At 42.7% G+C, this 27,626-nt stretch overlaps 1 protein-coding gene across 4 annotated transcripts; it reads right to left on the bottom strand.

The window, feature by feature from the left end:
* On the bottom strand, positions 1-25,775 carry ppp1r1b (protein phosphatase 1, regulatory (inhibitor) subunit 1B). 4 transcript variants are annotated; one of them, XM_037793011.1, is made up of 5 exons: positions 25,155-25,769; positions 7,646-7,729; positions 5,192-5,286; positions 1,670-1,676; positions 1-488 (listed from the first exon to the last, which is right to left on the bottom strand). In XM_037793011.1, the coding sequence occupies exons 1-5, from the start codon at positions 25,428-25,430 to the stop codon at positions 351-353; spliced, it is 600 nt and encodes a 199-aa protein (XP_037648939.1). In that variant the 5' UTR covers positions 25,431-25,769; the 3' UTR covers positions 1-350. The 4 variants fall into 4 exon arrangements, with proteins under 4 accessions (XP_037648939.1, XP_037648938.1, XP_037648936.1 ...); XM_037793010.1 differs by lacking the exon at positions 1,670-1,676 and adding an exon at positions 3,848-3,985 and having other exon boundaries at positions 1-508; positions 5,208-5,286; positions 7,640-7,729; positions 25,155-25,767; XM_037793008.1 differs by lacking the exon at positions 1-488 and having other exon boundaries at positions 1,125-3,985; positions 5,208-5,286; positions 7,640-7,729; positions 25,155-25,775.
* Between the last annotated feature and the right edge of the window lie 1,851 nt (positions 25,776-27,626).

The following is a 27,626-nucleotide window of genomic DNA, read 5'->3' as shown; positions in this document are numbered from 1 at the left end:
GGAACATTGAGCTCTGTGCAGAAGCATTAAGGTAGAGGGAGGACTGGTCTTACAGGGTATTTGGTCGTGTTGACCTCGTTGTCCCTCCACTCTCATTATAAACAAAAGGGACATTAGGGCCAAAGTGGCGTCTCTGTCAGTACATCATTCCTCACCTGCTCATAATACACAAACTGCCTCTCTGTCCTCTCTTTAATGCACCGTTACCGTTCAATCTTTAGAGGTGAAGTAGTACAGAGATCTTTGCTCACTCGTCTCCACACATCCACAACTTCAGATTCTAACCATGTGACAAAACACCTTCACTCTTCTTCCCTCCGAATGTTTACCCCTCTCACTCTCACTCTCTCTCAGTTACTCCCCCAACTGTTCTCCTCTGTCGTTTCCTTGATTTTGTCCCCTTCTTCCTCCTCGTCCTCGTCCTCCTCTTCCTCCTGTGCCGTTTGGATCTGCTTGGCCGTCTCTCTCACGCTGGAGAACTTGTCTGACTGCTCGGTGGTCGCCGTCTCTGAGGAAACAAAGACTGAGGTCAAAAACAAGCAGTGAAATCACGACACCAAGTTTTGCTTTTGGTAATTGTTACCATTGATATAAATGTGTCATAGTAGGCCTATCATATGACGTTTCTTTGTTGAGTTAAAGAGGACCTATTATGCTCTTTTTCAGGTGCATACTTGTATTGTGGGTTTCTACTAGAACATGTTTACATGCTTTAATGTTCAAAAAACGCTTCACTTTTCTCATACCGGCTGTGCAGCAGCACCTCTTTTCACCCTCTGTCTGAAACGTTCTGTTTGAGCTCCTACACCCCCCTGGCCCCACTCTGATTGGTCAGCTATCCCACTTTTTTGTGAATGGTCAACTGAACCAAACTCTTTGGACTCTGCTCCAGCTCCGCTCTATCTCGCTTTGTTTGAGGGCATGTCAAACTTGCTGACATCACCACGTTACAGAAGAAAAGGCGGGACTTCAAACGAGGCATTTCAGGCAGTTCAGGAACAGAGTTTCTGTAGGGGGAGAGTAACTCCCTTTGACGTGGACTTTGGGCTTTGTAACTTTGCAGACCTTTTACATGCACAAAAAACTATATAGCATATTAAAGGAAAGGGAAAAAGCACAAAAGCATAATAGGTCCTCTTTATTTCTGGTGAAAGAGATGATTGGTAGGCAGGAAGACACTAGTATTGACAGTGGAGCTGGAACAATTAGATGATTAATTGAATCGTCGCTCAACAAAAACAAAAATTGCCAACTGTTTTGAAATGTATTAATTGTTTAAGTAATTTTTAAAAGCAAAAGTGCCCAAATGTCCCCATTATTAGACTTCTATAATAGTAAACTGAATATCTTTGCATTTTTCATTGATTATTCGAGAAAATAATTGGCAGATTAATTGGTAATGGAAATAATCAATAGTTAGTTAGTTGCAGCCCTAATCGACAGTTTTTCTCTCTGTACAGGAAGACAAAGGTTGTGTTATATATGTACGACTTTTGTTTTTTATCATAACTGCTTATTTAGTGTTATTGATAAGCATAGAGATTGATGCATAATCAATTAAAAAAAGTAACATTTCTGGTGAGTTTACATGAATTTTGTGTTTATGTGATCCTTTCTAAGCTGCACTTCAGACATTTAGAAACCCACTAGATGAGACTGAGGAGAAGACTGTGCTTCTTATTCTTGGAAAACCTTTTCATAAGATGACAGTGACGAACAGCTACGTGATTAAGTAACTTGTTTTCTTTGATTTGTCTTGTGTTTGTGATAACGCAGGCCGAGCCCAAACTGTGTCGCTCGACCAAAAGAACAGATGAACTGTAATCAAAGGAGCCAATCAGGATCTTTCAACATCCCGTTTGAGTACTTTGTGTTTCAGCCGGCTGAATCCACAAAGGGATTTATTGAGAGAGTCTGTCATCTGGGCTGACAGAGCAATAACTCTGAATGAAATGCCACCGTTCTCATGTGATATAATGGAGATTAAAAACCAATAATTTTGCTCCATAAAACAAAATAATAAGGGAGCGTATATGCAAAAAAAAAAGTTCACTTCAACTTGAGATTTGTGTACTGTTTTTTCCTGGAGATGAAACTTGCACAGATATTCTGCTGCTGCACATAACTCAAACTCTTTTATACTCGGCACAGACAGCCTGCTCTCTGTGTGCTTGTTGATCCTGTCTGGCCTCTCTGACTGGTGGTCAGGTGTTGTGTCACCAGCCTTTAGTCAGCTGCAGTGTTTCTTCTGACAGATTTGGGGCGCGAGACAGAGAGCTAATATGACACTGGGGCTGTCGCTCAACGCACAGAGCTTCATCTGTGCTGCTGGTCGGCCCACAGACGAGCGAACGTTACCCTGAAACCTGCAGGAGACTTTTCCTCTGAGAAGAAGGAATAAATAGGGATTTATATTACATTTGTTATGGGAGCAAATGATTTCAGAATAGTTTAAGGTAGTTGTATTTCTTGCCCTTTTACCTGCCAGTGCCTATTTTACTTTTGTTTTTCAGTTATCTTGCACATCATTTTGTTTTTCCATCTTTGTAAAATATAAACTTGATGGTGTCCAACTTTGTTGCTGTCTCACATACTGTAACAAAGACACCAAAAATATAGAGTTTAAAGTTTTATAAAGTTTCTAGTCTGGTAGATTTGTTGAGATTTCAGGTGATAACCAGTAAGCAGAGTGTAATCTATTGCATCTACTTGAAAACAATGAAAACACTCATCTTGGGCACAGTGAAATAACAATAAGTCAGATATTTTGCATATTGAGGCCTTAAGTTTTGGTGTGACACTTTATCTAACATGTTTTTCTCACTGTTTCAGGAGGATTATCAATGATGGGAGAAAAATTTGTCCTCAAATCTCAAACTATGTGAAATGTTTGCAGACACCACCAGGATGAACATAAAGGAAAACTGGATCATTCACACAAACGTCCGCGGTGTTTCCCGATCCACACTCCACTCCAGTTGATGACAATAATGCACCATAAAGGCAGGAGTTCAACGCCATTTGGCTATCTTTGTATTCCTTTAAAGATGAATTATATAAATGTGGAAAACAGCAGATCTTTAAACAAACTCTCTTCAAAACAAGCATTCACTTTGTTATCTTCTTCTTCTTCTTCTTTGCAAACCAGCTAGAGGTACATACGCCACCAACTGGACTGGAGTGTGGAACTAAATTGGAGCGTTCGCGTACAGTCCGCGCGGTCACAAATTTTAGGCTGCACACGGCCGTCCACATAAAGTCTGACGCGAACCCCCGTGGACATGGGCCGATGACAACATTTACGTCATGCAGACCTAAGCAGACCCTGTTGGACATGCAGACATCTCAAGCTGTGGGTGATATATTCTAATGAGCCTGCATTTGACATAGGAAGGGGAGACAAATCTGAATGGCTTGTTGAATCACATGTTTTTTGATCCAGGCAGCTCACAAAATCTGACTGGGTGGTCTTATTTCACAGTTTGTGGGTTGGTATAGGCACTCCAGTTATCTAAATGTATGAGCGTAAGCACTAAAAAAGGGAATTTTTCATGATATGTCCCCTTTAAAATGTCTTTTCCCCCTCCCATTAAACCAGATTGTAGCTGTGCTGGAAATTCCTCAATCACACCATCTATCTTATTTTCAATTTCCGTAAGCAGGTAACAAAAATACAAACACCCAAACCAGACATAGAAAATGAAAGCCCATTGCCAGTGCTTCTGTTTTAAGCAGTCTTCAGGGTGTATTTGTCTTAAAACAACAACAACAACAACAGCGTTGTCCTCGCTGCCACTGTGTGCTGCTGTTGTGTTCCCAGCCAGTTGACAGAGAGCCTCCCTCTCACCAGCAGCTTTGGTGGGAGACGTGTCCTCTCTCTCCTTTCTCTGCCAGTAGTCCTCCTCCTCCTCCCCTTCACAAGGGTCTTCCAAGGGGGGGTAGACACCTAGATGCTGCATATGTGCTTCGGCCATCTTCTGCACAGCTACACACAGGTAAACACACACACACACACACACGCACACACATACACACAGGGAGACGGCCACACAAACACATGGACACAGGGATAGAGGGATATGTTGTTTTGGTTTTACCACGCTTCAACACTGTCAGTTTTTATCAAGCCTCACAGGGGTTTTTGAATACATGCCAGGCAGGCAGGAAGCCAATTAAACACATGCACTGACAGACAGACAGGCAGGCAACTGAAAAACACTATCCCACACTGATTATTTTGAGCCTCCGCTGTTGTTTTCTATCCCTTCTCTCTCACCCTGCTCTCCCATCTGTTTGTTTGTACCCTCGTCTTTCCTCGACTGCCCGCCCGGCAGTGCTGACTCACTCTCTTTTCCCTCCCTCCTTATACGCTCTCCTCTCTTTGGTGACATTACCTTAACACCCCCTCTCACTTCCTCTGGGTCACCTTGACTTCTCTCTCTCTCTCTCTCTCTCTCTCTCTCCGTTTCACACCCTCAGATGCACAGGGTCACTTATTCTAGTTTAAGGTAGGTTATGTAATTAGAAATTATTCTGAGATATCTCTCTCTTCCTCTCTCTGCATAGGAGCTGATGAAGGACAGATTTCTGATGCAGGAACGAGGCCTCCTGGCTCATTATATCATCACTCGACATGCAACACACACCCAGAAATCCCCATTAAATGAAGCTCCGCTGACACAAGCTCTGCTCCTTTAACGGCCGCATGCAACAAACAGGAAGCCACATGCGTAAAGACACAAAAGAAAGTTTGTGTTCATGTATGTATTTCTATCTTTCCTATACGTGTGTGTGTTCATGTGTGTGTGTGTCACAGCTGTATACACAACTGACTGTAATCCAGGATGATCCAGACTTTCCTAGACTCACACTCAGTGTCTCACAGCTGTCACTCTCTAATCTCTCCTTTTCTATCTGTCACACACAAATAAATATACAGGTCCTGTTGTACAGTAAGAGCAGAAACACATGGTAACACGCCTGCATATCACACATGTGCGGGATAAATAAGAAATAAAAGGCCTTTAATGCATATCTACCCATCTGTCACATGCATTTTTTGTCTTTTGTCTGTTATTATGAAGCATGGAAAGCAAGGAGGAAATTGACTGCAGCGAAGCACGGTAAAACAAAAAGGACTTAAACACAAGGATGAATCACAACAACACACAAACACCACCTGTAGTACCACTGCTGCTCAGACCTACCTCTGAGTGATGGAGGCTGATACACGTTTGGATTGATGACACGTTTTGGTTTAAGCACTCCGTTCTCTCCGACGACCCACTGCCAACAAACAGAGAGAAACATTACCCCCCATTTATACAGACACGTTTTAACACGCGGCAAAGCTAAATATTAATGATGCATAGTCCTGCATTGACCTCGGTTTTTACTTCAAAAGGGGGGTCCTGCAGAAAAGGTTTGGGAACCACTGTTTTAACACATAAATGTACTTCTGATTGTGATATATCAATTACCTTGTTGTTGTTTTTTTCTCTTTCTCCCCCATTGAAACACCCAGTATGTATATGCAAAAATTATCATTAATTTAAAAAGTTTAACTGCAGGATATAAGATGTCTCCTACTTTGTTATGTGCACTGGAGACTTCCACATCACACTTGTGTAAGTTGCATACTGGTTGAAGAAGATTAATTATACGTACATCATCTACTGTAGGTGTGAGGCTATCAGAACAGCGTCAGTAAAGAAAAAGGTAACACCTGCACACTACTCTGATGAAGATCCAAGCAGGATCAAAACATAGTCAATACAAATATTGTGGCATGGGCTGGTGTGCAGGTGTTACATTTTTCTTTATTAAGATGCATACTGGACCATGATTGGCTCCAAACTAGTTGTGATGTGGAAAATAATTTCCTGCATAAAATATATAAATATGTGAGTGATCAAGTTTAATAATCGTTTGACAATCTTTTCTGTAATAAACATTTATTTCTTAAATAATCTTTAAATTGAGCTAATTGAGCCTTTAAGAAAGTGTACCTACATGCAAGCTTAACCAGTGAAGATGTGCTGACACATTAGATTTGGAAAATGCTGAATCCAATCCAGAACTTGGAAATATTGGTGTCTATAGGTGATCAATAATTTTCAAAAGGTATAACGGTTTGAGGACACCTGTTGTAAGCTGCACCAAAGGAGGGACTTGTGCTAAAGCATAAAAGCCGGAGCACCATTGAAGGCGCTCCAGTCTGCTCTTGAGACCAGCACTCGGTTTATTGCACTCTGTTTGATCTACAGTAAATCTATTCATATTGAGTTCTGACGTCTGTCCTGTTTTTAAAGTTTATCTTTATGGAAGTTATTGAAAATGTGGCTGAGGACCTGAAGCCATCTGGCTTGGCTGAGGCATTTCATCCACAATGTCACAAATTCCTGCTAGTACTGTAGGTACACATGAGATTGAAGATGAGCAAAGAGAAACAGTGAAAACAGCCTTCTAGTGAGAAACTCTGAACACACGTCATTCTACAAAGTGAACGTCAAACATCCAGCAATATGCAATTTGGGGTATTTTTTTCTCACAAATGCACATGTATGTCTTTGTTCCAAAACTTCACAGAAGAAGGCAGTTTAATTATAAAGCCAATTTCATACACAGTTGCATAAAAGATGATGATGCAGTTTATGCTGTCAACATAAGAGACATATTCAAACCCAAGATACCATGCACCTTTACATCAAATTAAAGCTAGGGCTGCACAATGTATACGTCTGTTTTTATCGTCATCGCAATGTCAAATTGCGTGATAAACACATCGTGAGAGAAGTGTTAGTTGAAAGAGAGTATCAGTAGAAAACTGCACATTCAAATGTGATTCTTTTTATTGGTGCCTTTTGTGTTCAGTTCAATGTTCAGTTTGTTCAATAAAAGTATTTGGGAAATTCTTTACTTAATTTTGTTTTAATTCAAGCAGCAATTTGTTGTATTTTAGCAGAATACTGAAAGCAACAGAAAGGCAGAACTGAGTAGACATTTAACATCTGTTTATTTATCACAAGTAATATTGTTATAGCGTTATAACGCTATTGCATATCGTATATTTTCCTCATATCGTACAGCCCTTATTAAAGCCTTCTTTATTTCTTACACTCCCTTTATTTCTATGGTATAGTCACTACATGTGTTCGTCAGCCATGTGATGCAATATTTGCAACACAGGTCTGGTTATTCAGAAATGTCAGTAATTGCCTGGATACTTCCCCAAAGTACTGCCTGGAATATTTAATTTGTCAACATTTTACGTCATTTAAAATTTGTTTTAAATTGGAAAAAATTACTGTTTTTTCTGAATCTATGAAGAACGAAACTTAAAGCTCAGGGAATTTAAAATGTTTAAGTTTGAACTAAAGACTTCTTGGGTTTGAAAACGATTGGCCACACAGCATGAGTCTGTGATGATGAACTCATCGAATGATCCAGCAGGGTTAAAAAACGTTAGACTATTACAAAGTAAAAACCAGTTGGGAGCTGATATTTATGAGGAAGACAACAGATAATAGAACTACATAAACTCCAAAATGAGGGTGTGTGTTTGTTTCAGTTCATAGGATAGAGTGGAGGATGATGAGGATGCACAGACACTTATTATAGAAAAGTGTTTTGACTTCACCTTTACCTGATGGGTGGACTGATCATCCTCAGGAGATGATTGGTCGGCTACTCTGAACAGCGTGGCAGGTGTTGGCCTCCTGCGCCGGATCTATAAACAAACACACACATAAATAAATGAATAATTAAACTGTCTGGCTGACACTGGATTATTAATAATGCTCAGCAGCACAAGGCCTTATCAATCAAGTGGGAACTGTTGACTGGTGAAGGGCATGCTGGGGACTCGCTGACTTCACCAGTGCTGTTGCCCAGTTGGCTGATGGGTCAACAAGTTTCAAAAGTCAGGTCAGAGCTCGGGCCACGGTCAGTAGAGCAGAGGAAGACTCATTATGTAACTCTCAGATACAGTGAACAGTGAATGCTGTGTAGAACAGAAGCTAAATTCATGCTTGTTGCTCAAGTTTCAAAATTATCCAGCATTTAAGAAGTGTTAAATCTTTTGATACAGGATTTATTTGAAGGGAATGATGTCTTCACTGAACACACGTGTGTTTGTGAGTGCACTATGTACAGTCGGTCATGCACCCTCACAAACAGAGGGACCATGGAAAAGAGGATTTTAGCCTAAATGAGGCCCAGCAATCAGCCCAGACACTCCCTCTCCGACACACACACTGTTCCCTGAAGGCTGATCGCTGTTGGTCTGAGAGCAGACAGCCAGACGGACGGCAGGTCTGCACTTCACCTCTAGTAAAAGTCACCGTATACAGAGAACTCTCTGTACTTATAGGAACAAATGCCCGGCTGTACCCTCCAGCTCACCAATATCAAGCCCTGCATGTCGGACTGCAGTCTTACAGTTTGGCCTTTCTTTTGACAACAACACCGTTGATATCAGTTTAGTTCTTTTAAAGACCACCTATTATGATTATTTTCAGGTGCATACTTGTATTTTGGGTTTCTACTAGAACTTGTTTACGTGTTTTAATGTTAAAAAAAAACTCATACTGGCTGTGCCGCAGCACTTCTTTTCATCCTCCGTCTGAACAACCCGTTCTCACTCCCGACTCGTCAAATACCTCCGTTTGGTCAGCGCCCCTCGGAATCGGAAACCGAGGCACAGAGGCACCCTTTAGCGACCTAACGCCAATGTAAACCCACCCACAGCGTTATACGACGGTCGGAGAAAGTGACATAATATTAATAGTGTGAGAGTCCGTACAGGGTGGGCGGTAGGGGTGGTGGATGTGTCAAACAAACACAAGACTTTCAACCAGGAGGCCAGTGTCTGTGTCCATTGTGAAACTGAAACTAACTTATATTGTCACATCAGTCTTTAGTTACGTGACTCGTCGGTATCAGCTCCATGAGTCACGTTAGTCGCTCGTCAGTGAAGTCAACCACGACTGTTTCCTGACCCAAACTAAGCGATTGTGATGCTTAAACCTAAATTCCTGTGAAAACAGAAGTTTATTTTGAAAGGACACTATGCATGTAATAAACGTATATTGTCAAACTCCACAAAAAATCAATCTTTTGAGTAAACGCTCACCCCCAGTAGAGATGAAAGGGGGTGTAAAAAGTGTATAGGTCACTAACATGATTAACATGCGGACTGGGAGACAAGTTGTGTATTTAGTAAGGCTGTCAAAGTTAATGACTTCATTAACGCAATCGATCTTTCAGAGGTTGTACTGGGCTCAGTTGTAAAGCTAAAATGGAGATACTGGCATCATATGAAACTAGAAAACCATGTCATACTAGCTTGTCGCAAAGGAGGCTAAATAATGCTCCAAACGAATGCTAAATTTAGGCGAGGAAAAGCTGGCATGGCCATTTTCAAAGGGGTCCCTTGACCTCTGACCTCAAGATATGTGAATGAAAATGGGTTCTATGGGTACCCACGAGTCTCCCCTTTACAGACATGCCCACTGTATGATAATCACATGCAGTTTGGGCAAGTCATAGTTAAGTCAGCACACTGACACACTGACAGCTGTTGTTGCCTGTTGGGCTGCAGTTTGCCATGTTATGATCTGAGCATATTTTTATGCTAAATGCAGTACCCTTATTGCTAAGAGTATCAAATACTTGACAAATCTCCCTTTAAGGTACATTTTGAACAGATAAAAAAAAATATGTGATTAATATGCAATTAATCGCAATTAACTATGGATAATCAAACAATTAATTGCAATGAAATATTTTAATTGATTGACAGCCCTAATATTTAGCTGTATTTTGGCAAAAATATAAGCATCCAGAAAATTAATCAACAACTTTTTGATAATTTATTTATCATTTAAGTCACCAAAAAAATTGTAAACTTTAAATATCATTTGGTTTTGGCCCCTTGATTAATCAGACAAATAGTCTACAGATTAACCAGTGATTAATATATCTGTTAGTTAACACCCTGTACAGGTTTGAAGCAGTAAAGTTGATAATGGTGCATGAGTGGTTTGAGAAGTTTCTCTGGGTGTCTACCACATTTCGCCACCTTTCAAGCAAACAGGAAGTGACAGTTTGATACTCAAAAGATAAGTTTAGGGTGGCATATCACTTTAATAACAAGACTGAGTGAGCCCTTTGCTTCATAGAGAAAGATTTACATGTAGAAATCCATACTAAAGGAATAATAGCTGACATATAAAACTACCTTTCGGGAAAATGTTGGATGAAATAAAGTGTGCTGAGAGTGAAAACAGTGCAGCTAAGTGGACTTGGCAAGTCAGACAAACGAGGTATTGAGACGTGTCCTCTGTGGAGCCAGCCAACCTTGGCCATGAAATGAACCACTACTGTTTACGGCACCACATAACATCACAGGAAGAGAGCTAAGCAGCCTGGCTCTATTTTGCGTTAAACTGCTCCGTACAGAGTGTTTGTGTTCGGTTCCCCTCCCTCCTGTTAAGCGAGCTGTGCGTCATCGCAGCGAGGCACATGTTGCCAAAGCAGAGGCTTGTTGGGCCGCGTGGTGGAAAGCTGCTGCTGCTGTCAAACACGACAACACGGAGTAATCGAGCGTGGATTTCACCCTTATTCATGACACCAGACGCACGTTTTAATCTCGTCACGAAACTTCCAGCTGTCCCATCTCCCCTGGATCTCTCACACTATCTGTCTTTCTCTCGTTCACCTCTTATCTCCATCTCACTTGATCCTCTGCTTCCTCTATCCTGTTTACTTCCGTATCCATCCTTCATTCCTTGACGGGGACATTTCCCTCACTTGTCTCTCCCTCTCCTCTCCATCACCAACTGAAATCATGTCATTATGCTTTTGTTTGCCCACTTGTCAGTCCTTTCCGCAACTTTCTTTCTCTCTTTACTGGCAGGGAGCATTAACAGGGCTCCCGCCCACCCCCCTGGCAATGTGTGGAGGCCTGGGGCTCATTGCTGCTGTGAACCCCGCTGCCTCGGCCTGAATGCCTGACACCTGCTACCAGCCTCGCAGGGCAGCCTGAGGTGTCTCACACAGAGATCCTCAGGAGACAGCAGACACCAGATGTTGCCATGACCAAGCCTATATGCCCAAGTCCTGTGGCATTAAAGCCATTAAACTGGGAAAACCACTGGATTGGTCCTATAAGTCGTCCCATGCATCATCATTAAAGTGAGGGTAGTTAATGTTGAGAAACTAGCAAGAATATGCTGATTTACAAAAATGATCCAGCTGAAAAAACACACCCCCTGGGTTGCCAACTCATTTCCAATGAAAGTAGCAGCAGTAGCTCCAAAGGTCTCTAAATCGAGCGAGAAAGATGCCAAGTGTGCAACACTGACAGTCCGTCCCTTCAGGCCTCCCTCCAAAGCCACTCCCCCACAATTATCATAATGAACGTATGAACGTCATTCAGGCCGAATTAAATGATTGGACGGGCTTATCAAAATCCTGCAACAGCCACAGATACCAGATCTTTTTGTCAGAGCATTTCATTTATTGATTGCTGGGATGTAAAGAGAATTTCAGCATATATAACAGTGTTGTATAATGTTTTTGAAGAACACTACCAGCTCTAGCTTTGATGTAATTCTTTTGAGCAAAAATGGCCAAAAATTCCAAATTATAGTTTCTGAATTGTGAATATTTGCTGCTTTTCTCTGTTCTATATCTTTCAGTGTTGGGCTATTGGTCAGAGCAAACAAGACATTTGAAGATGTCATCTTTGACTGAAACTGTCAAACTATTTTTTGATATTTCATAGACTAAACAATAATCGATTACTCTAGGCAACAATCGGCTGATTAATTAATTATGAAAACAATTTTAAGCTGCAGCCCCAATTAACTCTACACATTTTCATATCATAGCTTACAAAACATCACTTCCCCGTTTTACATTTGACTTTACCACAAGTTTCTAGTCAAGTCCCTACAACATAGCGGGCACACCACTTCAGTTCTACTTCTGTTTTTAAAGGTATGGTTATGTTACATTATTCTGGTGAAAGAAAAATATTTCTCAGCTACAAGCACACATTTCCAGTCCATCTCATGACATCATTGTCATTGACAGAGAATGAAAGCCGGAAAAGGTTCAAAACTACAGTTTATTTATTCAGATGGAGATAATAATAGAGACGTGAGATAAATGGAGGGTGAAATGATTGTGTGTGTGGGATAATTGAGGTCACTGAGAAGCATAATCTGTAAATTTGATGATCTATTTACCTGAATGTGTGCTCACATGCACTGCGTGTGTGTAGGTGTAGATGACTACTAATGTCATCATGTAATAAACCTGGTGATCTTGTGAAATGCCAAGACATGACCTCCTAACTGTTCACCTCCCGGGTAAATTGTGAAACAGGTTGTAAGGTAGATGAAATTATAATAAAACCTGCATGACTGCATTTGTAGCACAGGAGTCTCTTTCTTCTATGCACACTTACACACACAAAGTGATGGTGACGGTGGTGACGGTGGTGGTTGCCGCGCTGACGTGCTACTGTATGACATTGGCAATACCAGATGACATTAACACACATAGTGACTGTAGTAATTTTCCAGCCCCACTCTCCCCGAGTTACATAATGTATGTGACTTCCTCATTTACAGGGCACAGCGTGTGAGATTACTCCCGCTACGCATTATCCCTCCCCTCCCCTCCCCTTCGTACGTCCTCCACTTCTCTAAACCCCATGCCCCCAATCTCCCAAACCCCCCTTCCTCTGCTGCCAGCTATTGTTTTTGTACCAAGATCAGTCGAGCTGCTGTGAACTTGCACCGAGGGGCTCTAAGCAGGCTGCTGCTGCCGTGGCCTTTCAGCGGTTCCACAGGTGCACGCCTGCAGGCCTCCCCGAGAGGCAGCAGCACCTCGCTAGGTCTCACACCGAGCTTTGGTCTCAATAAAAGTGTTGGCTGATGGATCATAGCGTGGAATAGAAAGGAGATGCATCGATTTATCTAAAGTGAATTTGAAAAATGTGCTGAGTCTGCATTGTGTAACAGACAGAGGAGAAACCTTGTGGAGTGGCAGATTGTTTGGCTAAACTAAAATATAAAAGTTTTTAATCAGTCAATCATGCTTTTATTCCTATTTTCATTGATGTGTTGATGATTTCTTTAAACCTCCATAAAGCCCTTAGGAGTTATGTTTTGAGACCGACCATATTAATAAAAACTATTATCTAAGAGTTGTATTTTTCTGTCAAATGTAATTGGGGGCAAGTAGCCATGCAGGGAGGACTCTAATATAGGACTTCACTCCGTAGTATGTGGGGTACATGAGTCATTAGTAAATGTTGACTTTGCACATGTGCGGATGTGTGCACAGGTATGTGTGTGTTGTTGCTCAGCACGGTCTTGCGTAGCAGCAGCACGGGTGCAGATCGGCTGATATGGGTCTGCTCCCCAGAGGCCGTCCTCTAAGCTGGTGCTCTGGTGGCCAGGCCTATAAAAAGCAGCAGCAGTAGGACAGCATAAACTAGATCGCAGGGGTCCCCGGGGGCTCCGTGGGATGAGACAGAAAGGCTCTGGATCTCGGCCCCGCACCAGCGCTAACATACGAGCATCTCGAGGGGAGTCAGCTGTGCAGATCTGGCCTCAGCACCAAGACAACACAGAGAGAAACACAACTCAGATCTCCTCCCCTGTCAGCTCTCGTGTCCAATAGCACTACATTACATCGGGCCATCCTATTAAAGGGTAACTTTGGTATGTTTCAACCTCGACCCTGGTCCAGTATTGAGGGAGAGCACTGTAGACGGCTGCTGCTCACAGGCTGCAATATGGTGCTAATGGGGCAAGCTGGCACCGTCATTTACGTCCACTAAAAGAGCTTGTTTTTGCCATGACAGGCTCCGATTGTTATTATAAGTGTCTGACATTATGGAAAGAGTCTCGCTCAAGGAGAAGTCTCGTTCTAAAATCTGGCGAAGTGACGTGTCGCCGGAAGACAATGGTGGAATAGTGGAATACATCCATGGTGGAAACGTGAGAGCTTCTTGCCCTCGCAGCTCATTTCGCGGCTTCCGTCTACAGCGCTCTCCCTCAATACTGGACCAATTTCAAAAACTGTTGTCGCTATTAGTCACTTAGACACAAAAACATGGGAAAATAGGGTCCAGGTTGAAAAATACAGAAGTTACCCTTTAAGCCATGTGTGTCACCTCTAACTGATAGGGGTGGGAGCATCACTTAGATCCATATGAAGCTTTTCTGACTCTCCCTCGTGGCACAGCTGTAACCCGCAGCTCCGGATGGATAGATATGGATTTGTACAAAATTGATTAACAATTATGGCATCTGCCCACAGGCGCATGCCGCTACATCACTCAGAAATAAGCACTTGTGTATGTGCATGGCATACAGTACACCAATGGAAACATCCTTATAATGTTCAGCCAGAAACTGACATATGGAGTAAATATGTGCAAAGGAATGTAGGTCTTTTGAGTGGTATAGCTCTGCTGTTCTACCAAGTGAAGATGGATGAGTTTTTTGGTTTGTATTCACTGTAAAAATGTCTTTAATTGAAGGAAATGAACTCCATGGGTCAGCACATACATCATTCACCCTAACAATTTCTGCCACCTTCAGTTTTTCTCCTTACAACCTCAGGTACGTGAACTGAATACAAAGTCCCCTCTCTCTCCTCTTGTGACCATCTCTGTCCATCTATGAGAGACGCTCTGCTGCAGTTTTATTCCCCGTCTCTGCTGTCGTGATCTTTAGCTGGTTTGAACTCTGAAGAGCAACTCAATTAAACAAAGTCATGATGCTGCCCTTTTTCTCTGGGCTGTGGCTCCCCAGTGGGCCTTTTAAAATGAAGTGGCAGAACCCCATGTGGCGCTCTAAGTGCAATCTCACAATGAGTTCAATAACACAATAAGGTGAAAAATTATCCCTCTCAGTATGAGCTGTTTTTTCTGTTTGTACAGTTTAAGTGCAGATATATTTTTGACAAATAAAACTCATTTTATGAACATGTTTGTTTTGTAAGTTCAATTACAAATGGTGGAACAAAACTGCATTAAAGAGGACCTATTATGCCTTTATGTATTTTCCCCTTTCCTTTAGTGTGTTATATAGTTTTTTTGTGCATTTAAATGGTCTGCAAAGTTACAAAGCCCAAAGTCTACGCCACTCTCCCCCACAGAAACACTGCTCCTGAACTGCCTGAAACGCCTTGCTTGAAGTCCCACCTTTTCTCCGTAACGTGGTGATGTCACCAAGTAGCACATTTACATAACGGCTAGTTGGCGTGCCCGTTTCAGACAGAGGGTGAAAAGAGGTGCTGTAGTATAGCCAGTATGAGAAAAATTAAGTGTTTTTTTATATTAAAGTTGTTAAAGATAAAGATAATGTAGTAGAACCCCCTAATACAAGTATGCAACTGAAAATAAGCATAATAAGGCCTCTTTAACTTTGAAAGTTTAACAATTCCAAAAATATTTTATCTCTAAAACATTAATGCATTTTTGCTAATAATGCAAGTGGAAATTAAAACAGGTTTAGCAAATGCAAAGTACACAAATACAAAGATGAAGATGTATTTTTTTCTGGTTAGTGTGATTAGCAGCATATCTATTTAGATTTTGTTGGAGAAAGGTTGTGGGGGGAGGGAAAATGTTTTTGAGCTCTAAGATGTGAAATATCAGCATGGTTAATTGACATCATCATCTCTGCCTGCTGTTTTGTTTGTGAGCATATCCATACTGGAATTTGAGGAATTAGATTTGATTTGGTTTTGTGTTTTGCTCAAAGAATTGGACACACTTTTGGCTGCATTAAACATAAATACCAGCCCACCCTGCCCCTTCTTGACAAAGCTGGCAGACAAAATGTTTCCATAAGCATGACAAGTACACAACCAAAGGCCAGTTATCTGATATATCATGTGACAAACAGCTCTGTCAGACACATCCAGGCTATACTCGGTCATTACTAACAGACAGTGCTGCCAGGCAGCTTCACTGAGTAACAACCGCTTGTTGAGTTTACAGCTGTTTCAAAGAGGGTCAAGGACGACGTGGCTACGCAAATTACACCCCCGACTGCAGCACAGTGAGGTCCGAGGTCTGTCGGGTATGCATGGTGTGCTCATATTCAAATGAACAGCCTCTTTGAATTCCCATAAGTCAGAGCGGCTGCTGCTGCATGTTGCTTCTCAACATTCACGCAACACTCTTGCGGTGACCTTTGGCCCCACCACTGGCTAACTGAATAAACAGATGGGCTGGAGTTAGCATCTGGAGGGGCTCTCCAATGACCCCAAAATAGGAAATGTAATTACGCTGCACCCACTGGCAGAATGATATCACACTCAGACAACCAGCCCCCTCTCTCTCCTTCTCCTCTGTCTCACAGTACCCCCCAGCATTTATGTAATTAGCTGCTGGTAGCTGCTTGGCCTGTTGTTCCAGAGACTGTTGGAAGAAAGGTTCACCATCACAACACAATGGAGGAGATAATGTGCCAATGTCTGATGAGTGACAGAAAGCCACCTGCCAGGTCGCAGCGACACACAGGGCGAGGCGACAACAGGGGAGACGTCAATCAAAGCTTTTACAGAGACGATGGCACCTCTAACAGCCTGCAAACACGACAGATAATTCAGCTTTTATTGTTCATGCACTCAAATTGAGCGTCGTCGCATTGTGCAGCTGACAAAGAGCAGTTCCAGAGGTCAACAGGCAGGTACAAACAAAGGACAGAGGAGCTATAGTTACTCATCTGCAGCGTCATATGTACCTGCAGGTGATAAATTAAAAAAAAGATGATGGTTGCTATGCAGCTTACAGATCTTTGCTTGGATGCAAAAGGCATGTAACTCATCTACTGTAAGTATAAAATTTAAACATCACTTAAGAAAATGTGTCACACAGCGGTTCATTACGAAAAGTTAAGTTCAGCAACACAAGCGATCGGTGCACCTGTGCAAACCCCTGCAGTGCGGAACCTGTTTAGGCAACAAAACTACTTGGTTAGGTTTAGGAAACGATGTGGTTTGGGTTAAAATAAGTATGTCTGTTTCATAAAATATGAAGTGTTAGATAAGTACATAAGTTACGTAGCGAAAGTAAGCTAAAATAAATCAACGTTAACTTGGTTTTCACAGGACACAAGCTGGTACTACAACTTCCGTGTCCGTCGAGTGATGCCATCGGGGTCAAAAAGATTTTTTCCCATAGACTTACATGGGGAAAGAGACGTCTGTAAATCAGCGGATAATTGTTTTTGAGGTAAATCAACTTCCCAGTACAAGCACCTGAATATCCCTTATTTAAATCATTAGGTCCTAAATGTTGTAAAACGCACAAATAGCCGATTCCAGAGTTATTTTCCTTCCTCCGTTCATGTGAATGAGCCCCAGACCGAGGCTGGAGCGAATACTTGGAGGTGGAGTTAAAGGAAACGCTACTGAGCCTGCTCTATGGGCCCAATAGATGCGGAAGATCCGGGGGATTTTACTTCAAGCGCCACTGAGCAACTTTCATAGGAATGAACGGGGCCCCGCCTGAAACACTGAATCCAGTTTTCTTTATATGTCCATCGGTGAAAGTCCTGTGTTTGTTTGACCCATCTATCCACCTCAACCTCTTCCCTACGTGGACTTTGTCACTCTTTAAACTACCTAACCTACACCTACCTGCATTACTTTTTGTCGGTATAAGTACGATCATTGAATGAGAACATCCTGCATAAGATTGCAATCTAGATTTGTGAGCATTACGTCCATGTCTCAAACACCTTAAAGGGATAGTTTGGGTGTTTCAAAGGGGGGTTGTATGAGGTACCTATCCATAGTCAGTGTAGATGGTGGTCAGAACGTATTTTAGCCACCTAAAAGAAAGGCTCACCAAAAAGATCAATATCAGTCTAAGTGTACGCTTTATTTAGAATATCTTTCGACGGGGAACTCAACTAAAAGTTAAACTTTGAAGAGAGCATCGATAAAAAAATATTCTAAATATAACTTATAACCTTAAACGAAAAATATTTTTTTACCATGAGCCTTTCTTTTAGGTGGTTAAAAAACGTTTTTCTGCCGGCCCCGTCCACAGCAGTACATTACTTTGCTTCTGTTCGGTAACTCCTGTCTGTTTCTCCGAACTGGGGGCATGCCGACCGTCATCTAGTGTAGATAATACACTGATTATGTATAAGTATCTCATACAATCCCACTTCAAAACACCCAAACTATCCCTTTAATTCATCATCTGATGGCGTAAATTCCAAATATTAGTTTTGTGTCTCAGGACGACAAACCATGTGTTACTGTAATATTTGTGCATAACCTTGTTTCTGCTTTGGGCCCATCCCCCCCCCCCCCCCCCTCCTAAACACATGGTAAGCTCATTAAGTTGCAGGCAGATAAACACGAAAAAAAAAAAATGTCTCAACCGCTGTGACGAAAATCAGAGATTACAACAGGCACAGCAGCAATAACATAATGCCATGTCTTCTCCGTGTTGATGAAACAGCGATCGAGACCAATCCCATTTGTTTTGAGTCACGCCTCAGTGCTCCTCTCAATATGCCTCCATCAGGCTGACCATCCTGTGGCTCTTTGGCGAGATGAAAGGGCAACACCAGCTCCTGACATTGAAAGTAAAATCAGCTCAAAAGGTGCAGTTCAGGGTCCAGATCCTGACATAGTTGCCATGAACATACTGATGTCTGACAACATTAAGTGACTGATCCTGTCCAGCCCCATTTCTCTCCCCACTGTGCCACTATTGCCTTTCTAATCCTAATATGATCGCTGGTATAGCAAGGGTTAAAAGATGCTTCAGATGCACTGGGATGTCTCTGCACCGTCACATACAGAGAAAAAAGTTAGAGATGAATGAATGCACATTAGGGGGCTGTATCTCTTCATGTCCTGACATTTTGGTTTGATGAACTACAATCCCTGAAGTGACATGTGAGTGATTGAGTGGGATAATGACACCAAGTGACAACAGAGGATTTGTTGACCGTAATGTTAAAGGCTAAGGTGGCCATCCGTAATGCAGCTTTGCAGCGGGCCTCCATCAGGTTCTGGACAGTGCCCGCCCGTGCAGACACGTTTTCAACTCACTGTGTACAGTGTCATCATCAGGCAGCAAATCACTCTACCCGTGCTCAATATTTATGTTTTAATAACTGTTTACACATCACACACATCCATGCACACAGGAGCCAACAGACGATCACAGATTATTCAGTTAAAGCTGCAGTCGGTAACTTTGAGCAAATATGCACAATCACTGCTCACAAAACTCCGATCAAACTGTCAAACTAGGCAACACACTCTCACTCCCAACACATCAAATACCGGCGCTTTGTCAGTGACCCTCTGCATCGGAGACCGACGCACAAGGTACCTAGGTATGGCGTAAACTTCCATTTTCACAGGATGTTAGGTTTAGGCAACACAACCACTTAGGGTTTGGAAACGGTCGTGGTTGACGTTAACTTCACTGACTAGCGACTCAAGTGACCAGTGACTCACAGGATTGACGATAGGCTACTAACAACACATGTGACTAACGTAACTAATGATATTAACTACTCATGTGACTCACGGGACTGACGATACTAACAACTCACGTGACTAATGACTCACTTGACTCACGTGACTCACGATACTAGCAACTTTCGTGACTAACTATACCGATGAGTCACGTGACTAAAGACTGATGTGACAAAATGAGGTACTCTCACGCTATTAATACAACGTCACTTGCTCCGACCGTCAAATAACGCCACGGGTGGGTTTACATTGGAGTTAGTTGAAAGCATGGTTCGTCACATATAGTTGCTAAAGTGTGCCTCTGGGCGTTGGTTTCCGATGCCGAGGGGCACTTACCAAACGGCTGTATTTGAAGAGTTGGGAGTGAGAACGGGTTGAACTAGGCAGCGCTGATCAAATATTATTCAAGATTCTGTTACTGTAATTACTATTTCTTGCCTCGTTTTCAGAAACATCTTGTCGTGTACTGTTAAACTGAAAAATGAAAAAGTTTGTGACCCGGCCGCCATGTTGAATTATAGTCGAGCAAAAAGAAAACACCGCCCACCGGCCGGAGCAAACTTTCTAATTTTACAGCTAATTCTGCTAATAGATCCCCCGAAATGTTACACACTGCAGCTTTAATACAATCACTAAGACAACATGATTTTGAGAGGAGAATATAAATGATTGAATGGAATAAACAGGCTTTTGTGCACATAACTGAGAGGAGTGGAAAAGGAACATGAAAGGAAACGTTGTGCTTAACTGCTTCAGACAGATACAGAACATGAAAATGTTTCTGCAGAGCTATTAACTAATCAAAATGCCTGGACTGTCAAAAACAGGGAGGAACAAACACATATGAAGACAGAGGTCCATTGATTGTGTCCAAACTGTAATTACAATCTGTGGTTTCCAGCAATTCATCTTATTTAAATAATTTCTTTCCTAATTACAAACATCAACAAACAGCTCTGGGCATCTTTGAAAGGAACATTAAAAATTAATTTTCATAAATACGACGGCTCACGTCATTGGGCAAACTGAGTCACACCACTACAGTGACATTCCTGACTCTCCACATGTGAAGGAAAGATCACTGCACCCTCTCGCCCCATCCCAGCATGCTCTGTGCCATCCAACAATATGTTCTTTCTGGAAGTGCATGTTGACAGTCCCCCAGACTGCTAATGTTTACCCACAAACACGAGCTGCACCAAAGGTCGCTGTTTGACGTTTAACCCAGAGGCTGGACTGGGGAGGGTGAGGGATAGAGTGGGGAGAGTGGGCGGGGCAGGGGAAACTAAATGATGTCCTCCATAACCCCTTTAGGTTTAATATAGATTAATGTGGAAGCCATTGGAAGGCTTTGGATCTGATGCCCTTTCCTGCCCTTTGATATTCCCTTTCATACTCTGTGTTTCCCATCTATTCAGAGGATCAACACGAGCTGTCCAGATCAGGTTGAGTAGAGAGAAGAGAAACATAGAGCGATGTCTGCTCATTGAGTCCACAGGGAGGCAGACTTGGAGGGAATCAAGGATGCAGCGTCTGCATCATGACCCTAATCCTCGTCCGTGGCGCACATTACCCTACATCACTACCAAAGCACGCAGGATTGATGATGAGTGTGCGTGTGTGTGGAGCGGGGGGTAGGGATGGTAAACACAGCCATGTGCTTTCTCTGTGTTGTTGTTGCGGAAAACCACAACTTTGCTTATGACCTCTCTAAAGATTACTTAAAAGAGATCTTAAAAAAAATTGTTTGTTCTGGGAGGATTTTCAAGAAGATAACAGGACGGGGAGGACATAACTGTGGATACGGTCAGAGATGGCATTGGAAAACAACAAAGGGAATATTATGATGACAAATGCTCATGAAAAATTCGGGTCAAGGCGCTTTTAGGGCTTGAGCTTTAATTAGAAAGGCTTACACAACTTTAATGTTCTTAGAATGAAAAGAGAAAACATCTGTCAGTGAGGTGAGAAAACTTTGGAGAAGCTTAGTAGAAATGTGCACACAGTGAGTTCAGTGGATTATCCTGAGTAACCTGCTCAGGCTGTTCTACACCATTTGTAGCTATACCTACAAAAAGTAATGCACTGTAAATCGTAATCCACGTAATCGTGAACCAGGAAGTACAAAGAGCAACAAACGCTGCGTAGGGAGGAGGTCAGGGTGTATGGGTGGGTCAAAAAATACCCCCCAAAAACACCGGACTTTTGCCCGGGAGATCAGCGTTCTTGTCCCCTGTGAAACCAGCTGTGCATTCCAATATCCATACTACCATACTATTTAGTATGCCAGAAAAAGTTTCAGTATGTCCCAATACATAGTATGTCAAATGCAGTATGCTAAAAATACCAGGATGTCTCACTACATTCGGTTGAATTTTGCAATATGCAAGCCAGCAAGCCCTTTCTGGCTATTCTGACTCACAATCCCCAGATATATGAGCAAGAGGGTCAAAGCTCCAGGCGGAATGTTATGACGAAGTAGTATGTCCCAATTGTATGCATAACACGCAACAGTATGTACTTTGTAAGGGCAGCTGCAGTATATACTAAAAGTAGAAAGAAAAAGTATTTGATTCGGAACGTAGCCTGAACTTTCACCTCAGAGACCGGTGTTCGTCATAGATGTGGCGTTCGTGTCCCATATGATTTATTTGTCACGTAACCTCCGTACTTAAGTCACGCCACTTCTGTAGTTATGTTTACCCAAACCACGACATTTTCCTAAACATAACTAAATATTTTTGTTGCCTACACCTAACCAAGTATTTCAGCTAACCAGTTATTTCAAGCGTAGTTATTTTAACCCAAACCACAATCTTTTCCTAAACCTAGTTGTTTCCTGTGAAGACGGAAGTTTATTTTGAAAAGACTGCAGCGTGTAACAAGCGGAAATTGATACGTGTTGCTAGACATTCGTAGGAAAAAAGTACGAAAACTAAGGAATAACTTTCCCTAAGATGTCATAGGAATTGTTGTATGAGGATACTTTGCACCTGGACATTGTTAATGATCGATTCACCTACAACTGAAGAAGATGCAAGCAACAAATGTCTCAAAACTTAAATAAAGCCAAGACAGTCTGCGTATAGCTTAATACCAACAGGGGTAAATAAGAGGGTTTTTTATAGTAGACCTTGCAGACATGAAAGTAGATGTGGAGTAAACATTCACTAACAGGTGAGAAATGTCCGGTGAGAATATCTTACACCTTTGAGACATCTACAAATAGCTGCTCCTGTCTCCCACAATGTGCAACATTTCACTGAGTGGGAGGAATAGAAGCGTCTCTCACATCAACACCTGACCCATCAAAGAGCATTCACACATAGATATCCACAAACACGAAACAGCGCCGACGTAAACAACCTATCAGACAGACAGAGCTGTCCATTAAAGTTGACCTTTTATATGCCAACTGTGGGGGAGCTTTGGGCGACATAGTTGTGCAGCCCGTCTCCATAGTAACAAGGCCCGGTCGATAGCGGTTTTGGGGGTTTAAATGCCATCGGAAAGAACAGTATAAGGAGGAGTCACCGGTTGTGTAACAAGTTCGGAAGAATGGTATAGTCATTACAACTCATTAGCAAAGACGGACTAGTGGGCGACAGTAATTGCCGTAGGAGGGGGGATGAAATGAGTGTCGTTAGCCGTTCCTCCTGGCCGCCCACACGTCCCTGGAGGATCCCATCAGCCCCGGGTAGATGCTATCTGCTTTTAAGCACACATAAACACATCCTCCCCTGAACGCCCTTCAGTTTCCCACACTCCCCTTGAGCGTAACAATCATCCACCTGCACACGCAATCACAACCTCAAAATAGAACAAACCTGAGGCTTTATATTTTTCATGCTCTTGAAACATCGAGGTGTTTGAATAAACTCCCAAACAGAAGCTGACACAGAAGCTTCAGCAAACTATCTGAAGGTATAAAGGCCAGGGTCAGCCTGCTGGAGGAGAGCCAGCCTAAATATAGCCGATCACTGTTTGACCATAAGGTGATTGAGCAATAAGGTCCTCCCCAAAACAGACGGAAAGGAGATAATTTTTTTGTATTATATGAAGCTCGCATATGGCAGATTGATATCCTGTGGTTCTTGGAAGAGATGATAGAGTTCAGAGCGTGATGACGGGGCATTAGAGATAGAGAAAATAAGAGGGGGAGGAGGAGGAGAGCAAAGTGTCTCGTGAAGTGTTGCAAAACATTTCCATTTTAGCGAGTTATAATTCAGCATCAGAACGTGAGATGAGAATACTTGTTTTGCTGGTAATGTAAGGCAAGAAAATCACACTTGGTTCAAGGAAGGCCTGTAAAAAAGATTTGCTCTGGAAGAGTGCAATTATCACACTTTCTCGCAGACAAACAAACTTGTTATGAGAGTGTATGATGGTTAGTCAGGAGCATGGTTGCAGGCCATGCTAGTTCATCAAAAGGCTCTTTAAAAGCAAGCTGTGAAACAAGGACAGTTACTGAGGGAGCTGACCTCAGACAGGTGAACCCAGAGTGTCTTTTTCTCTCTCTGCTTTCCTTCATATAGTCTCTCTTTTTGCTTTCCCCGCCCCATCTCTCCTGGAGCTCTCAGGAGGGATGAGCCATTGGCCTCGATCTACCAAACGGTTCCTACTTTGGCCCACTTTTCCTCTGCTCTAAAATAAGAGCCATCAGCACTGGAGACAAAAACGAAAGATCAGAGTTTCCCTGTCAATTCCTGTCAAATGAGCATTTTACAGAATGATACGCTGAGTCAGTTATAAGACACCTCTGTGGCAAAGCAAGTCAGTCAGATGACAGAGGTCACTCACATGCAAAGAGTGACAAAGACAAAAAAAAGCGTAATTATTAACAGTGGCAGCAGCTACGTGACCGACAAAATGTCAAGGGCTTGATGCTGCTGCTCTGTTGCAAAACAGCTTCAAGATAATGACATCCGTGTCAATGTCACATTGTTGAACAGGTCAAGATGAGACAGCGAGGTGCTAATCTCATGAGGAAACAGCGAGAGGGAAATTTCATCAGAATTTCTCAAACGTGTGGCAGACGAACCCTACATGAGAAACTTGTCAGAAATGAGAGGAAGCAGAGAGAAGGTGACGCAGGGTGAAGATGTTCTTGAGTGGAGACATTTGTAAGTAATGGTGCAGCACTTCATTGCTACATTAAACAACACCTCCCTTTGAATGACTGAGTGGAAGGCAGAGGGGGAATCAGTAGAAAGAAATTCTTAGTCGACTAACAGTCATAGGATTTTGTCGACTAATCTATTAGTTGATTTAATCGCCAGATCTGTAAAACTGAGTTTCTCCACAAAGAATCACACAAAAGCACCACATTAAATCTTGTGTTTACCAGAGACGTGCTCAAGTTTCTTTGAAATAAGTCATTCAGCATGAAAAAAGCATAAAAAATGACTAATCGACTAAAGAGATCTTAGTCGACTAAGACCAAAACGAGCGATTAGTCGACTAAGAGCGGGCAGCCCTAGTAATTAGCCAATAAGAAACTGCTTAAATCAAACACAAGTCAGAGCTAAAGCTAAAACTGAATCCTCAGAAACACAAAATTGATTTGTCCCTGCATGGGTCAAACACCAATCTGTCCACCGCCTGCTCACCATCTCCACTTGCCGAGGGTCCAGGTTGGTGGCCACAGAGGCCGGCATAGCAAATTGGATCTTCCTCCTCTCCTTGGGCTCCCCCTCGACCTCGGTGGACACAGCAAATTGGATCTTCTTCCTCTCCTTGGGCTCTGCCTCAACCTCGTTGGACACAGCAAATTGGATCTTCTTCCTCTCCTTGGGCTCTCCCTCGACCTCGTTGGACACAGCAAATTGGATCTTCTTCCTCTCCTTGGGCTCCCCCTCGACCTTGGTTGACACAGAGGGCTCCATGGCTCTGGATCCTGGAGGTCTGACTCCCAGTGGAGAGGAGGGGGTCGCTGCCGAAGATCACTATAACCTCCCTGGAGGAACCTCCCACTCCTGAACACTTGTCTCCTCTCTCACTCCTTCACACCCTCTGACTCCCTTCTTCTCTCAGTAAAAACAAAAAAACTGAGCACTCTCTTTTTTCACCTCCTGTCCTCTTTCCCTCTCCAGCAGTTTCTCCTCTACCTCTGCTGTTATCCCTCTTCCTCCCCTTCCTTTACAACCTGTGCAGCTGGAGTGAATGAAGCACGTCCTCAGATGTGGCTGTGAGGGAGAGAAGTGGGTGGGGAGGAGGGTGGAGGGGGAGGGACCAAGGGCCAAAAGAAGGTGGAGATATGAGGAGAGAGGGGGACGGGCCAGAGCGAATAGGGGAGGAGATGAAAGAGGATGTAACGGGGGGTGGAGGGGAAGCGGCTGTGTTTTTTCTAGCTATCTAAGCTGAGGTTGATTTGTAATCAGAAAAAAAAATAATCTCATCACATCAGCTGAGCCTCTTTTGGCCTCTATTTGTGAATGAGAGATTTATGCTGATAGAGGGAGGGAGGGATAAACAAGAAGAGAGATGCGTGGAGTAGCAGAGTGGGAATGTACATTGATTTATTAGTCTGGGTAGTGTTATATGTGATGCTATGACCAATGATTTTCAATGAGTTTTTACGGGTTAAATGCTCGGGCTGTCTATTTGTCCTCCATCCTGTAGAGATTCATCAATAACTGATGCATTAAAATGTTTTTAAGCTGCAAACAGCATGTATAAATCTAATGAGATACTTCATAATAAAACAACAGTGGAAATGCGACATCAAGATCTTTAAATGCAAAAATGCAGACAGATAATGGTGCATGTAGACGAGAGAGGAGGCAGATTGTCGATGGCAACGTAAAGGGAATAGAAAGAGGAGGCCATGTTCCAGTGCTATTATCAGGGCCTTGCTGTTATTTCACTCACACGGCAGAGGGATTTGGACAGCAGTGACGAGCGGTAGATTTGGCCTCGGGGCAGAGTTGAGCTTTGGCATGGGCTGGAATGAAGGAGATAGCTGGAGTGGTGGAGGAAGAGGAGGAGGAGGTGGAGGAGGAGGAGGAAGAGTGAGGTGGCCGGAGGGGCTTAGTGGGCAGAACAGAGAGGAAGGTCAAGGTATATATTTGGTGCCCTGGGAGTGCAACTGGTGTTTACAGAGTCCACAAACACATTAAACAGAGTGTTTATCCCGCCGGTCAGAGCAAGCCGAAGCTGCCAGCGTGTTATTTATTCAGTAATTCAGTGATGATTTGATTTTTTAAAGGGGTTTTCTGGGAGTTTTACTCTAATACAAAGCCACTCCTGTCTAAAAGCAAAGTACCACCTCCACATGCCTGCAGGTGGCAACTCATTATTGCATCTCTGAAAGGTTTATGACAAGCTAGACTAAATACAGACTTCCTAAGTAGTTGCTGAATGTTTCTGAAGAAATTAAGCCTTTTTTTCAGTCACCCGCTGCCATTTGATTGTGTTGCCAGAGCGGTTGCATAACTTCGGCAGGAATTGCGCAATGAATCATGAGGAACGTGTAATAGGCTCACTGCAAGTCCAGCATTCAATGAAACCAGTGAATGAGCAATTGTCAAATAATTAACTGTTGAACTAACAAAAATCAGGGAGTGAGGAGCAGCCCTTTTTTATGAGTCAGAGATTCTGATTCTGAGCAGGATATAATAAAAACACAAGTGCACCCCAGTGCCTTTGTTCTCCATCCAAACAAATAAGATAGAGATTCAAGACTGAATGTGATCTGTACAAATATGCTGAACACTGCCAGCGAGATCGAAGGCTTAAAGGGATAGTTTGGGTGTTTTGAAGTGGGGTTATATGTACTGTATTACCTACAGTAGATGATGGTCGGCATGCCCCCAGTTTGGAGAAGAAGACAGGAGTTGACGCACAAGATGTGCTGCTGTGGACGGGGCCGGCAGCAAAACATATTTTAGCCACCTAAAAAAATCAATATCAGTTTAAGTGTACCCTATATTTAGAATATTTTCACCGCTTTACCTCGCCGTCAGACCACCCTTTTCAACGGGGAACTGAAGCTGTTGTATCCATCTATGCTCTCTGTAAAGCCACCAGACTCCATTGAAAAAAACTGTAATTACAGCTTGTAGAAAATGAGTTGCAGGTCT

This window comes from Sebastes umbrosus, chromosome 14 (genome assembly GCF_015220745.1).
Source record: "Sebastes umbrosus isolate fSebUmb1 chromosome 14, fSebUmb1.pri, whole genome shotgun sequence".
NCBI lineage: Eukaryota > Metazoa > Chordata > Actinopteri > Perciformes > Sebastidae > Sebastes > Sebastes umbrosus.
This window is presented reverse-complemented; position numbering and strand designations above follow the sequence as displayed.